The sequence below is a fragment of the Ambystoma mexicanum genome, chromosome 7q, assembly GCF_040938575.1.
Source record: "Ambystoma mexicanum isolate Mex_15411 chromosome 7q, UKY_AmexF1_1, whole genome shotgun sequence".
NCBI lineage: Eukaryota > Metazoa > Chordata > Amphibia > Caudata > Ambystomatidae > Ambystoma > Ambystoma mexicanum.
In genome coordinates this window covers 582905677-582920384 of record NC_090941.1, presented here as the reverse complement: position 1 = coordinate 582920384, position 14708 = coordinate 582905677, and the positions used below count along the sequence as shown (strand labels likewise).

At 43.1% G+C, this 14708-nt stretch overlaps 1 protein-coding gene across 2 annotated transcripts in view; it reads right to left on the bottom strand.

Annotated features, from left to right (window-relative positions):
• Window positions 1–14708, bottom strand: part of PROSER1 (proline and serine rich 1) — a 918625-nt gene that overhangs the window by 107088 nt on the left and 796829 nt on the right. For both annotated transcript variants that reach the window (XM_069640684.1, XM_069640685.1), the window contains one exon: window positions 8280–8439. In XM_069640684.1, coding sequence (XP_069496785.1) covers window positions 8280–8439 — 160 coding nt within the window. The remainder of the gene's footprint in view (window positions 1–8279; window positions 8440–14708) is intronic.

Genomic DNA, 14708 nt, shown 5'->3' with positions numbered 1-14708 from the left:
TACTGCTTGGGAATGAAACCAGGGAGCCGAAAAGCAGTGAGCAAAGCGGAAAAATGGCTATGTTCACAGTGCTCCGATGAATAGTGAAGAAAGATTTATGTTCAATTAGGAAATCATTTTTTCATGCGGTTTCCCTTGACAAAGTTGTAATTTGGATTGCAAAGTGAAAGCTTGCTCTATTTTGGCATGAGGGCAGGCAAATTGTGACTAGTGTTTAAACCTTGTGACTCAGCCCCAGTGTGCTAGCGAGTGGGGGGCTGTAATATAAGGAGGCGAAGGTGCGCCTTTCTTATAATGTATGCTTTTGAAGTGTTCACATTCCTGAAGATAACGTGGGAATGAGCCGTGTTTAGGAGAAAAAGTAACATCAGTGTTGAAAGCCTAAAGGGTTTGTTATTGGCAACTGTAAATTCCATGTGCTGGTGGTGCATTCTGTTTAAAGGAACACACTAAAATTGCCTGCATTGCATTTTAGCTGTGCCATGTTTGCAAGGGGTGAGAGACTCACTTGATAAAAAAAAAAGTGAGTGAATGGCATTTGAATTTTCGATTGTTGTGTATTGATTTGAAATTGCAGAACCAGTTTCCAATAGTTTGGGGGGAAAAGACAATTTATATTTTCTAAATTGCCCCTAGAGTATTTTGACTGTTCCCATATTATGCCACGGGATTGTTGCCAATGGCAAAAGTACTGTTGCTATTAAGGGATGTATGTTTTACACAAGACAAGGACAAGTTGATTGTGATATATAGTGATAATGTTGTTGACACATTAACAGCCCACAAGCAATATAGAGTGTGGGTTGCTCTTGCAGAAAACGTGCAGGGAGCTGCACTACACATGACATGTTTTAAATGCACGTAAATAAGTGGTTACATTCTGGCAATGGTACAACAGAATGAAAAATCTGTGTGTGATAAGACAGCACAAAGATTCAGTGGGTTGAGGGTTCTTTTTAAAGATCGCACATTGCATTGGAGTGAGTTTGTGAAGCCAAACTACAAAGTCACCAGAAAGAAACATGATTTTACATGGGACATTGAGCAGTGGCCTGTTTTTAAACAGGCTAAAAGACACCTTGCAGAATTACATGGAGTTGAATCTGATGACAAGAAAAAGTGCCTCTTTTGAAAATAAGAGTCTTGCTGTGCAGAGCTTGTGCCTTGAAGATAACTTGCACTGTCTTGGGCGAGGTGCGTGAAAAAAAAGAAAACTTGGAGGAAAGCAGAATGCCGCGCTCCTGTTCAGTAAAATGGTGTTTACAGAAGCTGGCAGATATGGGAGCTTTTTATGAGTTGCTGGAGCAGCGCAGAAAACAGTTAATCTGGATGAACTGTCTGAAACGAGTGCCTTCCATTGAAGCGGCCCCAGCTTAAGAGTTATAGGCCTAAGTGCAAAGAGACAAGCTTGCTGCATGCGTATGGCGCTGCCATGTGCACAGGAAAGATAAACAATGACATTCCTGCATTCCATCCCCTGTGAGAGACACCGTCAGTGTGAGCAAAGACAGAGGTGGGGCTGCGAAGCCAGAATGCTGAAACTGAACTGAAGGCAATAATTGCCGTGAGTGAGAAGATGAAAAAGAGCGCAATCTACCTTACACATGCTGATGTACGCATGCTTTCTGACACTGGCATGCAATAACAGAGCTGATCAGAAGTAAGGAATTCGCCCAGTATCAACACTGGAAGAAAAGAAAATGCTGCATGCAAATGGTAGGCTGGGCGCATCGCGCATCTGAACATTTGGGGAAACTGTGCACCTGTGAATGGGCTGAGAAAAGACAGCTTCCCATTTCAAGAGACATTGCCGTGAAAGCTGCATCTCAGCGCCCCATGTGATGTGAAGTGAAGTAAAGCGCTGTGCACTGGAGAAGAAACGTCTAAGCGCTTAAAGAAGTGAAAATACACAGCCAGCAAAACGCAAGCTACATTCCCAGGGCTGGAGTAACTGACAAAGACATTATGGCGTTCCAGATGGAAGCAAAAAACTGACAAAGGTAGCCGTTTTGCAAGAGACAACATGCAGAGCGGGGCTTTGGAGTATAACATGAACACTGCACATTAGCCATGATCCAGAAGCCTCACAGCTTAGTGCAAGAATTAATTATTTGTTGAAGCAACTAAAGGAACTGACTCAGACTATCGCTCTCAAAGGGGTGGCCCAAGAAATCAGCAGACACCCTTTGGGAAACTATTAAGTGGAAAACCAGAGGCTTTAAAGACACTGCCTGTATGGAGAACTGGAGAAAAGATAAACAAAGCTGCTTGTGCAACTGCAGGCGGTATTGGACTGAAAGACTTTACCTTTGAAAAATGGAGTGATGCCAGCGGGGCAACCTAAATCAAGATCATGAAACACTGGCAGCAAGTTGGCGCTTGTCGCCTGGCATTAGTGATCGCTTTGGTGACAAATAAAGGCATTGATCCATTGAGAAGTGCGACCTGGGTACTTATTTTATGGCTATTGTAAAATCACAGATCAGTCTGAGGTACCATTGACCAACTATGATCGCATTGCACAAATGAGTTTGTGACTAGGCAGTTACACCCCGTATGGTTGAGTGCAAATAAGCCCCCAGTAACATGCAGAAGGGTGACAAATAATTGCGGTAGCAATGATATGATAAAGTGTGTAGTTACCTGATGAGACTTCTGAAGGCGGGGGTGGTGTTAAGGGAAGGGGTGGACAATGCTGATATTGAAGTTTTGATGACATCCTAATGTGGATAACACCGATAGTGTACATTTTGATGAAATCTTCACATTTCTGTTTGTATTTTGCCTAGGCAAATAACCAAGAAAGTAGCGTGCCATGATTGGGGGGTAGACGTGTGCAATTGCCGGGTGACACTGATCAGTCAAGCAGACTCATTCTCAGAGAAAGCGGGTTACTGCGAGGTGCAATGTGAACTTCGAACCTGTCCTGTACCGCACTCAATGCTACTAATGTGCGTGAAGCGTGAGGACAGTTGTTCTGCAACCTGCGAGAAGTGTCCAACAAAGTAATAACTTTTCCAGAACTGCCACGGTGCTGACTTGGCATATTGTCAAACATTTGATGCTGCACATTCAAATGATTCAGTCGACGGTTGTAATGACCTTGTTGATATGTTTTGCCTTTCTTATCTAAAGGACTGTGGACAATGGGTTGTGGACTGTGACATCATGCACCACAAACAGCTGTGTGAAACAGCACTTGAATGCCAACATGTTGAAACCTGATTCTTAAATGCATTTTGAGATTAATCTGTGAAAAAATGAAATGTTTTGCCCTTCCCACTGAATTGCCTTAACCAGAGATGTTTTGCCTTTTCCAAAATTACTCCTTTGCATGTAGCCAGGAAAATGATTTATGAATTGTTGGGGCAGCAGGGTTGGGCGAGCAGGAGCATAAAATATTTTGAGATAAAAGGAATGCGCACACCAAAGGTAGCTGTGCGTATGTTAAGGCCTCTGATTTGTAGTAATGCTGCCAAGTGTGTGAGCTCTAATTAGAGATGATAGCATTTGAAACAGGATGGCTCTTTTCATGTGGTAATGTTACATATACTTATATTCCAGCTAACATTTTTGGAGGTCCATGTGCTTTGACTCGATTAGGACTAATGATGTTTCCTTTACACTCAGTGATTACTCGAGGTAAAAGGTCAACCTTTGAATCTATGGGATTATCTCCTGACTGTGATTCACATGTACATTTGCTATCAGAAGCTGAGGTTTTAGCATTAACCCTTTCATTAGTAGGTGTTTGGGGTTTATCTGCTGGAGGTTACAAATCTTTGATGAAATTAGCGTGTTTAGTAGTTAAGAGTCTTAATAATACTTTGCAGGCTTTAGAAGAATTACTCCTTAATAGTCAAGTTATTAGAAAAGCTACTTTGCAGAACAGAGCTGCTGTTGATTACTTATTGCTGAAACATAATTTAGGGTGTAATGCCTTTGAAGGTATGTGTTGCTTCAATTTAAGTGACCACTCACGATCCATTGAAAGTAATATTAGAGGTTTGAGGGATCTCATTATCTCAAGATCAAAACAGAAGCTGGTGGGATTGATTATTTTCATGGATACCTGATATTGGGGGTACACTACGTTATATATTTTTGCTTGCATTTTTATTATATTGACTATTATAATTGCTTGTTGTTGTTGCCTTCAATGTGTTCCCAATTTAGTTTTAACATTTCGTAGGTTTTAAAGACCAGTTTCAGTGCCACATGGCTACGGAAGATAAATATCCAAAGGGTGGAGATGTTCTGCTTAATTTATGCTTAGTTCAAAATGGTGCAGGCACAATGCATTCTGGGAGTGCTCGCAGCCTTGTTGGATATTTACTTCACTCCGCAGTGAAAGGATGCACACATTTTGCTGAAGTGTTAGATTCACAGTGCTGAGACAAACATGTTTTTTTCAAACTTGGTATGCAGTCAAGGCCATTTATGCTGGGAAACTGTTCTCCGTGGAGCATGTTTTTAGAGCAGGGAGGCCCTGCATTCCTTGGGGGGGAGAGGGAGCTCTCGATTGACCCAACTGGCAACCGACGGCTGTCCCTCAACTGCACAGGTGCAATTCCAGAAGGTTCGAGAATTAACTTCTTTTTTTGGAGTGCCTATATAGGCGGAAACCTGGAGGGGTCAGGTGAGACTACAGCCAGAGAAGGACGCTCCGTCTGGCCTTCCTGTGAGCTTTGGCACTCTCGTCCTGGCTGTCCTCGGGGTTTTCCAGCCGCTTCTGGACGAGATGAGGAAAAAGAATACGCTCACGGTGATGTATTCTTTGTTTGACTTCTTTACCTTTTCTGTGATCTATGTCCATATGAGTTTTCGGAGTATATGTAACCAGCTTTGTGGATGGATTCTTTGGGCACAGGTACAACCAAGAGTCAACACTACTTAATCCCACCAGCTGTAACAACAGTGCTAGTGATATGATATGATAAGGCATTTGTAACACGACTATAAACAAGTGTTTCAAGGCGCGAGTGGAGTTTAGTGGAGTTTTCCTAAAGTCTACCTTTAGGTGAGACTCTATAAAACTATCGCTTTGTATACAGGCCCCCAACTCGTGGTATAAGTCTGTACTACTCAAAGGTTTAGTAGAATGGTACAGCAGCCAGGCTCGTTTTATGAGGAGGATGTGAGCTACAGGTAAGTACAATGGACCCAGTCAATACATTAGCCCAAAGAAACTCTTACACACTTGAAGCTATAGTAACATATACATTTATTTTATATACACAAGGCAAGGTAAGTAAATACTATTTTAGACTAACCAACACCAATAGAAAACATATGCAACACTTTTCAGGTGACTGCTTCAATAGTAGTGGCTTGCACCAACAATTAGCACAGTAAAATGACAGTTTAATTCATTTGTCAAGTCACTCAAAGGTCTGTTGGAAGGAAAAAGGGCTATTCAGCACTAGCAACAGCAATCTACTTCCCGGTAACACTTTTCAATGATTTGAATGCTCTAGCAGTCCAATCCCTAACTAGTCAAGAGTTCCTCAAAGTCAGTTGAGGAGGGGTGCAAAGTCTTATGCAGCAACAGAAAAGGCAAAGGTACACAGGATACTAATTTAGTTACTTTTAAATGGAATGCTTTAGGGGAATACAAAAGTTAGTAGGGACCCACTGCACAAGCTGTAAGGCCTGGGCAACGGGTATGGGTGAACACCCAAACAACTGGCATCACACTCCAGTTACAGGAGCAGCAATTCAGCTTGAGGTAAGCACTATCTTGAGCCCCACAGTACCTTAGGTGTATTGAAGAAAATACAGCTGGATTCTTTCCGGTGCAGCAGCGATGGACCCGGTCTCCTGTTTCCTCGGTCTTTTCACGAAAGCAGGGACTCTGGAAAGGATGTTGCAGCAACAGTCACAAGAAAGCACCCTCGGCAAAGAATTATTCGATCTCCCAAGTCAGTCTGCGGTTATGGAGTCTTTTTACAAGCTCCAACAGTGAACGGTTAACGCCTGGTAGATCCGCCTCAATTCTGCAGTCCTGCACTCTGGTGACAGGACTTTGAGGAGGGGATCTTGCCCTTGGCTGGGGGTCCAACTGGAGCTCACCAAAGTCCTGGGAGGATTCATGCACTGGAAGACAATGCACTACAATTGGGTCAGAGGCCCCCTGGTATTCAGGGTTTCCAGCCCTGGAAGATCGCAGCACGTCGGGGGATGACTTGTTCTGCAGCTCGTCTTATGGCTAGTTGGTCCCGCCAGCCAAAGGGAAGGAGTCATCCTCTTCGGAGCTCCTTTGTCGATTAGAAAAAGGGGTCAGGACAGCAGTGGTCTCTTCACAGTTACTGGAAGGGTCTGCCGGCGTCTCTGGTCATCTTCCGCTTTGGATCTTCTGTTCCAGTGGTCGACCTGCCTTCTGCTTCAGGTAACTTGACTTTTACTCGGATTTCCCATTCATTCCTCTGCAAACTCTAGCTACAGTTTACAGAAAGGGGTGGGTGGCTATCCAATCGGGACAGCCTGCCCCCAGGCAGGAATAGGTTCCATTCAGGCACATCAGCAGACAAAGGGCAGGGGAGTTTCTAACTCCTCCCCTGCTACCTGTACTCACAGACACACTGGAGCCTGGGCGGGGACACAAAGTGTTCCCATCAAAGGCAGAACTCTTATTCAGACCTCCCTTTCCCAGAATGGTAGAAGGGCTAACAAAGGACAACCACACAAGAAATGGCAATAAAAGAAAGGAGCCACTATGTTAGAACACAGGTGACACTTTTATGCATAACTGTGGCTGTGAATACAGCCTGCGGTGAAGAATTTGCACAAAAGTTAGTAGAACGTGTCCACTGCCACCAGCCATAACTATAGGGTTATCACTGTAACCAAAACGTTACAGGAGTAGAGAGAAGGGTATCCCCTTAGCACTCCACATAAGGTGCAGTGTGCTAATCTCTCATAAGTTAAAGTTTTAGGAAGAATACAAAGTATCCCTCTTTCCTAAGAACAGTAGTTCTTATGGAAAATGAAAGAGTATAAAAGGAGATATGGAGGAAAGCAAGACTCCATAAAATAAGTAACAAAGAACAGAGTCCTCATGGTTAGAGCAAATAAGAATGAATGAGGGGAAAAAGGCTCCCCACATTCAGGAGAACAAGAAAAAGGTCCAGAAGTCCAGCAAAAAAGTGCTGGGGGTCTCACTGGGACAGGGTATTAAGCATAAACAGAAACATCTCTCTAATAAATACAAGGCCATTTTTTAAAATGCATTTTTTAATTTCAAGTCATACAGTGGTAAATAATAACAGCTTTTTGACAACGAGATAAAAAGGAAACACATTCCAAGCTAAAAACGCATCATCCTCCCCCCCAACACACAATTTTAGAATGTTCTCAAGAATGAGCACAACTTTTTTCCAAAAAGAGTGAAGTATATGATGCAAGCTTTGTGATTTCCCCCATGAATGTGTCCCAAAGCACCTCGGGGGCGAGTTGCGTATTGAACCCAGCCGCAATAAGGGCGACATTGCTGATAGTTTGCAATGACTTGCAATAAAACAACATGTGCTGAGCAGACTCGAGAACACCATCACCACAAACACGACACGTGTGGGTATGCCTTGCAATGTTAAACCAGCCACCTGTGATTTCAAAGGTCTTAACAGCATTGAGAGTGATTTTTAGGTAATCCCATACCAATGAGTTACCCCCAAAGCGATCGATATATCTGGGGAGCCCTTCGCGTGAAAGAATATGACCAAAGAACAAGGCACTATTTGACATTGCGCTCAACTGTATAATGTATTGCTTGCAAAAAAAAGCCGTGGACACTCCTTTTCATAGACACTTTAAATTGCGAGCCAAGCCAGTGCAGAGCATCATCTAAGGCCAGAGACACCCATCTGTTGCCAGCGGAAAGAACACAAAGAATGGCACTGCCCTGCATACAATGAACCTTGATCAAACCAGCGTTTAAAATAAGGGAGTTCCAAGTACCAGCCTCAGAGTTGGCAAGTTGCCACAGAATATTAAAAAATTAAAGTTTAAGCTTTTTTTCGCAGATGAGAAGATGCCGAGTTCAAGCAGGATGGACTGGCAGGGGTACGTGTAGGTAGCCGAAACAACCTTTTAAGGAGGAGTGCCTCCAATTTGCAGATTTCCGCAAAATTGCCCGGGTGCCAAAGCACTGCCCCCTACATTATAATGGGACTAATCTTAGCTTTAAATAATTTTGCAAGGATCCCATTTTAGATGAAAACGTATCTCAATCAACCTTCCCTGCCCCAATTATATAAGCAGGAATAAAGCATCTACTTTACCTGCAGGAATGCTGACTGTGCTGCGACTGCTGCTGCTGCACTTTGCTGTAACCCTTGCAACGTAGATGGTGAGTGGTTCGGAGAAAATCCAGGAAGACCAGAGAGTGAGAGCAGTCCTGGAAAAGCAGCATTTCCCTCTGCTGGGAGTCCTGAAGAGAGGCTGGATAGACATTTTAAAATAATACGTTAGATATTATGCTGATATGGCTCCCAGTCTACCATTTTTCTCCACGATCAGATTTTAGTAAAGCAAAACATTTATGAAATATATTCGGTTATGCAGGTAAGTCCTAAACATGCATAAATGATCAAATTGCCTTTCACAACACCAATGCGCGGCAGGAATGTCCAACCTTTCAAATCTCATCATTGCTATGACTGTACACAACACAACTTGCACCCTCTTCTGACTGTGCAGGTGTTTCCCTCATTAAATCCAAAACATCACAGTGACTTCAACATGTGGCTGACTTGGTTCTTGGCCCTGGAAACACCAGCAGCTTAACTAATCACAGTCCTGAAGGAGCGCATTCTCTTAGGCACGAAGCACGTGTAGACTGTTACAACCTAACAATAAACACTAGAATCTTAGATAACTTAATTTGCGTGGAATGAAAATATTTTTGCACCAAAATGTTCCAGATCACCTGAAGATTAACAAGGGGGGTCCTGGGAGTCCCTCTGCCAGACATTAGTCCTGGTTTCGAGAGACTTACCCAGAGTCTTTAGCTCACTATCTTTCACAAAGAAGAAATATCCCAGACATATCAGTCTTTGTCCTGCCCTGGGGCAGTCCAGCACCGAAATGCTAGGCAATTCTCCTCTGAACAAGAGTACCAACAGGGCAGGACAAAGACTGATATGTTTGGGATATTTCTTCTCTGTGAAAGATAGTGAGCTAAAGACTCTGGGTAAGTCCCTCGTAACCAGGACTAATGTCTGGCAGAGGGACTCCCAGGACCCCCCTTGTTAAATCCAGATCACCTGAATACAAACAATTTATATTGTACGATAAAACATTCCAGCTGACATCTCCTGTTGTGCAGATTGTCCAACTATTTTCACTTAGGTTAAAATTCTAAGTGGTAATTCCTGACATCGGAAAGCAGGACACAAAAGTCTTCGCACTGCTCCAAAAACTGAGTAGGGATTGCGCTATGCCGAAGCTCCTCTCTTCATGATTAACTTCACCCTTTCCATCCACAGTGCAGCATCCTATTTCCCAAATTGTATTAGACAGGCGTACTGTATCCTATATTGGCAGTTGAAGAAAGAAAAGTGTGAGGTATAAACATGGTAGGACCAATTAACAGAGCGGTGTCACCTTACTCTTACATTAGGTGTTCCCACATTCCCAACTAATTATATTATGGCAATAATGGATGACCAGCTAGTACTGGCCCGCTGATCTGAGGTACTTGCAAGGTGAAGCGAATCAGACGGTAAGTAGATGATGCACTCATATTAATAATGTAAGGATGGCTTTGATACTGACAGACGGTGCATAGTGAGGGATCCGAGGGGAGTACTAAACATTAGGTAATTCAACAATCTTTGTAATTTAGAAGCAAGAACATCATGGATTACAACACAATGTTTATGACCCTGTTGGATGATAGAGGCAGTTATGAATCCCTGGGTAGAGACCCAACTAATTAAATTAAAACACTCATTACACCAACTAGCAAAGAGGCCTTGGCAGGGGAATGTATTTTTCATAAGAAAGCTTTCTTCCTAGGACCTAAGTGGCAACGTAACTCCAGCATTCCACACACTCCTGAAAGTATAGAACAACCCTAACACCACGCCTCCACTTGACTCCCCAACTGCTTCAGAAATAGGGCCCATTAATGCAGTGTGTGTATTTCTTTTTATGGGGCAGTGTCTAGACGATTAAGCCTTACATTAGAGAAACTACTGCTATATACAATGTATTGCATACCCTACATTTTGATCAATCCACTTACCTGCTGATTACTCTGGGCATTACAGCATTGTATACTACTATACCTCAGAGAGAAACCTTGCTGACCATTTATTTATTTATTTCATTTATTAACAGCGCCCAGACTCCGAGGTATCGCAGCGCTGGTACATCTTAGGAAAAACGGCAAAGCAAAACAGTACATTGGACATGGCAAATTAGTGAATCAGACAGCCTGATTGCAATGTAAGGAGGAGCCTTAGAAAGCACCATTTTCCAGTCTTAGCCGTAACCATTCAGAGAGGCCTTCCGATTAGAACTACTTTTTTAGAAATACCCATAACCTTTATCATGCAACTGGAAGAGATTGCATTGAGAAAGAAATTCAAGGGCCACGGCCAATTCTGTGCACTGACCTGAGGCATGGCTATTGGTTCCACTAAAGCACCAAGTTTAGCAAATCTCTATGTGGATGACATTGAGAATAAACAAATACTCAGACTAGCAACCACTAAAGTCTACTCTAGTGAGTTGCGTTTGATATTGATGATGTACTGTGCATTTAAGAGGGATCGGAAGACAGACTATGAGAGTTTTTAAAATGTGTCAACTCAAGGAATTGCTCCCTCAGATTAACACTTGCATAGGACCATTCAATATTACATTTTTGGGATATTGAAATCAGCGCAAGAGAACATACACCAAGTATAGCAGTGTTTGAGAAACTGACAACAGATTGGAACTCCCTTCTTACCTATGGGAGCTATCATATTGCACTGAGAGAAAAGTTCACCTTTCAACAATTCCTTACGTTTTACCAAAACAGTTAATCTCTGGAAGACTGGTGAGAAAGCCGAAGAATTAAGCAGCCAGCTAAAGGAAAGAGGATCTCCAACTTGGCTGATTAAGGGGACACACAAGCAAGCCAGAAATATTTCCAGATCCACAACTCTGGAAACACATGAGTCATGTCACAGAATATCATCAGGTGTTTTGACTTTCTTCCAATTATCCAATTGTAAAAAGACAGATTTCTACCTATTGGCAGTTGTTAAACGCAGGAATCAAACCATTGAAAAATCCACAATTTGCCTTCAAACATTCAAAAAACACACACAGCCATTTAGTACACAAGGATGAAATGAGACCTCAGAGTTCCAGATAGGGCAAACTGGGCGGCCAATTGGGCATAACCCCTGTGGAACATCCAGTATTTGTAAAGACACTACAAGATCTAAAGTGAGTGCATTGGGCCTGAAAAGACTGGAGACAAGAGCGCTTCACAAATTAAAACAAATCCAATTCCATATTTGATCAGTTGTCTGTGCAAATTAAGCTAAGACTACAGGAGAGAGAGACCAATCCAAATCATGGTATGTAAATGATGTATTCCCATTAAAAAGGAGGGGCAAGGCGGGGTCAAGATGGCCGTTCGTTGAGACGGGTCCAGCAGAGCTCCCACCTGGCATAACACAGATCATGGAGATTAGAAGGTTCCATTAAGTGCCCCACTTGCCTGGATCAAGGGAAAGGCTCCCTAAAAGTAATGACCATCTATATGAGCTAGAAGACACCCTCAGTAGTAAACACGGGGTGAAGGGAGAGCTAGAGGGCGCTGTCATGACACAAGTGTAGCAGTGGGACCAGTGGACCATGAGGGAATGCAGAGCAGACCCAGAAGACTTCTCAGAACTCAGGGCATCCAGGAAGAAATGGGACAGCAAAAGGTGCTGGAAGACCCAGCAAGAAAGTCAGGGATGCCTTGAGGGAGTGCATGGGGCCGTTCTTGCTGCAGGAGAGTGGAGAACCCCTCGAGCGGAGAGTAAACAATGTGAAGCACAGAATTTGCTATAAACAGATTAATTTCCATATATTAGCAAAGGTGTGCAGGACATCAGTCAGAGCTGTGGGCTATCATGGTGTCAAATTCAAGGGCTTAACATTGACCATTAGGGGATTGAATTCCTCTAACAGAATAGCTCACCTGTTCCACCTCCTTTGGGAAGAGGAAGTGGACATTGCATTTATTCAGGGAACACACCTAAGGCAGGAAGACTGGCATAGGTTGCATCAGAAAGTGTCAGGAAGAGGGTAAGTGGGAGTTGGCAATCTAATATGTAAGCGAATCCCTTCCCAGGTGGAAGCATCAACAGGGAACAAGGGTGCAGTCTCTTAGTGAGAGGACGATTAATGGGAAAGGGCTTGACATTAGCCCTTGTATATGCTCCAAATATGGGATAAGATCTTGACACTATAAGGGAGACCACAATATTTTAATGTCTCCAGATAGACCCCTACAAAAGAAAGGCCAAAAAAGGAACACATTACTCCCGTTCGTTCCCCTGACAGACCGACTCACTGATCTGGGATTGACTGTTCTATGGACCATACACCTTCTTCTCACATACGCATTGAACAATTACAAGAATCGATTACATTTGGTGCACTCTCCGTTGATCGCCCACATGCAAAATGCGCACAACACAACACCACAGACATTTTCAGGCCACAGCTCAATGAGTTTTGCCAAGGCCAGTGGCGTTGAGCAAGACCAGAAATCCAGGGCTACGCCATACTATGTTTTGAGAGACAAGAATATTGCATAAGAAATAGTGGCACGTACTAGAGAGTTTTTCAAATTAAACCATCCAACACATAAATCACATAATATTACATAGGATGCTTTTAAGTTGTCAATAAGGAGCCGCTTTTTGGCAGAACCAAGTAAACTTTCTAAGATTCCAAAGATGACTTCGGTGTCTCTTCAGACTGAAACAAAAGAAGTAGAGCCGTCTTATAAGGACAAATCATCTGCAAGGACCTTCGAGAGACTACAAGGGTGTGGGGGTGGAGGCTCTTTTACTCCAGATTAATAGAGCTGAGAGATGCCTGCTGGGTCTTAATAGAACATTCTACAAAACGACCAACAAACCAGATAAGATGATTCTGAGCAACTTTCTAAATGCTAGACAACAAAAACAGCATATTCCGGTCATTCATGATAAAGGGAGTACTAAAGATTTCAATGGTGGGCACAAGAACAGGGTCTTTGTATATTTGCTTCAAAATCTTTAAATGCAGGAAACCAAAAGTGAGAGAAACACGGTTAGGTATATATTAGTGGCAGTCTTGCCCCAAATGTCCCCAGAGCAAAGAGAGATTCTGGACCTTTGAAGGTTTGGAAGGCTAGTTCCACACTTAGGCTAGACAAGACTCCCAGCCCGTATGGCCTTACATGCTTGTTTTTATAAAATATTAACGGGGGAAGTAGGTGACTCCCTTGATAAGCTTGTGTCTGCTACAATGGTGACTATGGATATACTTTCCTTGGCTGGTCTCAGAGTGGTGTGAGAGCACAAAACATTTCCATGACTGGCTCTGCTGTAACATTAAGTGGATTGAGGGCCAGGAGGAGTCTTACCAGACTTGTTCTAGATTCCTTCACAGGTGCCTCTACGCCTTATGGTTTTGGAATGGCACTTTGGCACTATAAGGTGACAGCTTTACTTTTTGCTTTCAAATTAGCAGAATTACCAGGTATGTGCAGCTTGTTGTAACTGTTCAACTCTTTTCTAACCTCAGGCACTATCACTGACTCCATGAACGAATCAATGAGTGCCCTGTCAAGGCCAGGGAAGTACCCTGAATTATGCGGCTCATACAGACTGATCACCCACTCAGGGATCGAAATTGAGATTTGATAAGCAAGAGCTAAAAGCAGCTCCTGGGTATCCAGCAGTAATGAGTGAGCAGGAGCTACTACTGGGGAACCGGGAGCTTCTGCACAGCTTTACGCAAATCTAGCTTCCCCATAAGATGCAAACATATCAATTTGTCCATTATTTATGGCCCCTTATGTTACAAATGTCATTTAGATGTGTCCTAGTGCTTATTTAAAGATTGTCCAAACCGCAAAGATTTAAATCCACACATATGTGTTTGATCAGCATCGGTTGGCCTTAGGAGCCAAAAGTAGCTCCTGGTAGCTGTTGGTGTCAAGCTAACCAGACTCTTCTAGGCCAAAAGCAGGAGCTAAATAGCTCCCAGCTCCCCTCCATTTTGAACCCTGCCCTCTTGAATGGTGATGTCAACGTCTTCACTAAGGTAGTAACGTAAAGACTGGAAGGGGTGAGCAGATCAGTCGGGGTTCATTAAAGGATGACAAATATTCAATAATATTATACCTATTGTACAGAGGATCATGCTGTAGTTAGTCAAGACACAGGTAATGACTCCAACTCCAGTGTCCGCAGGTACACTTAGGTTGCTTTATTGCTTGTAGTTCCAGGTTCCACTTAGTCTTACAGGTGCGTTGGGGGAGACACTCAATGGTCCATCCTCAGGCACTACAGCTCAGGTCTAACTGAAATTCAAATAACATACATACAACACATTACTGGTTGAGGATTTGGACGTCACATCACCTGGGTAAATATAGAGAAGCGCTGAGAGATTTGATGTCGCAAGAAGGAGGAAAGGAATTACCCTGGCTCACCCATTGAAAA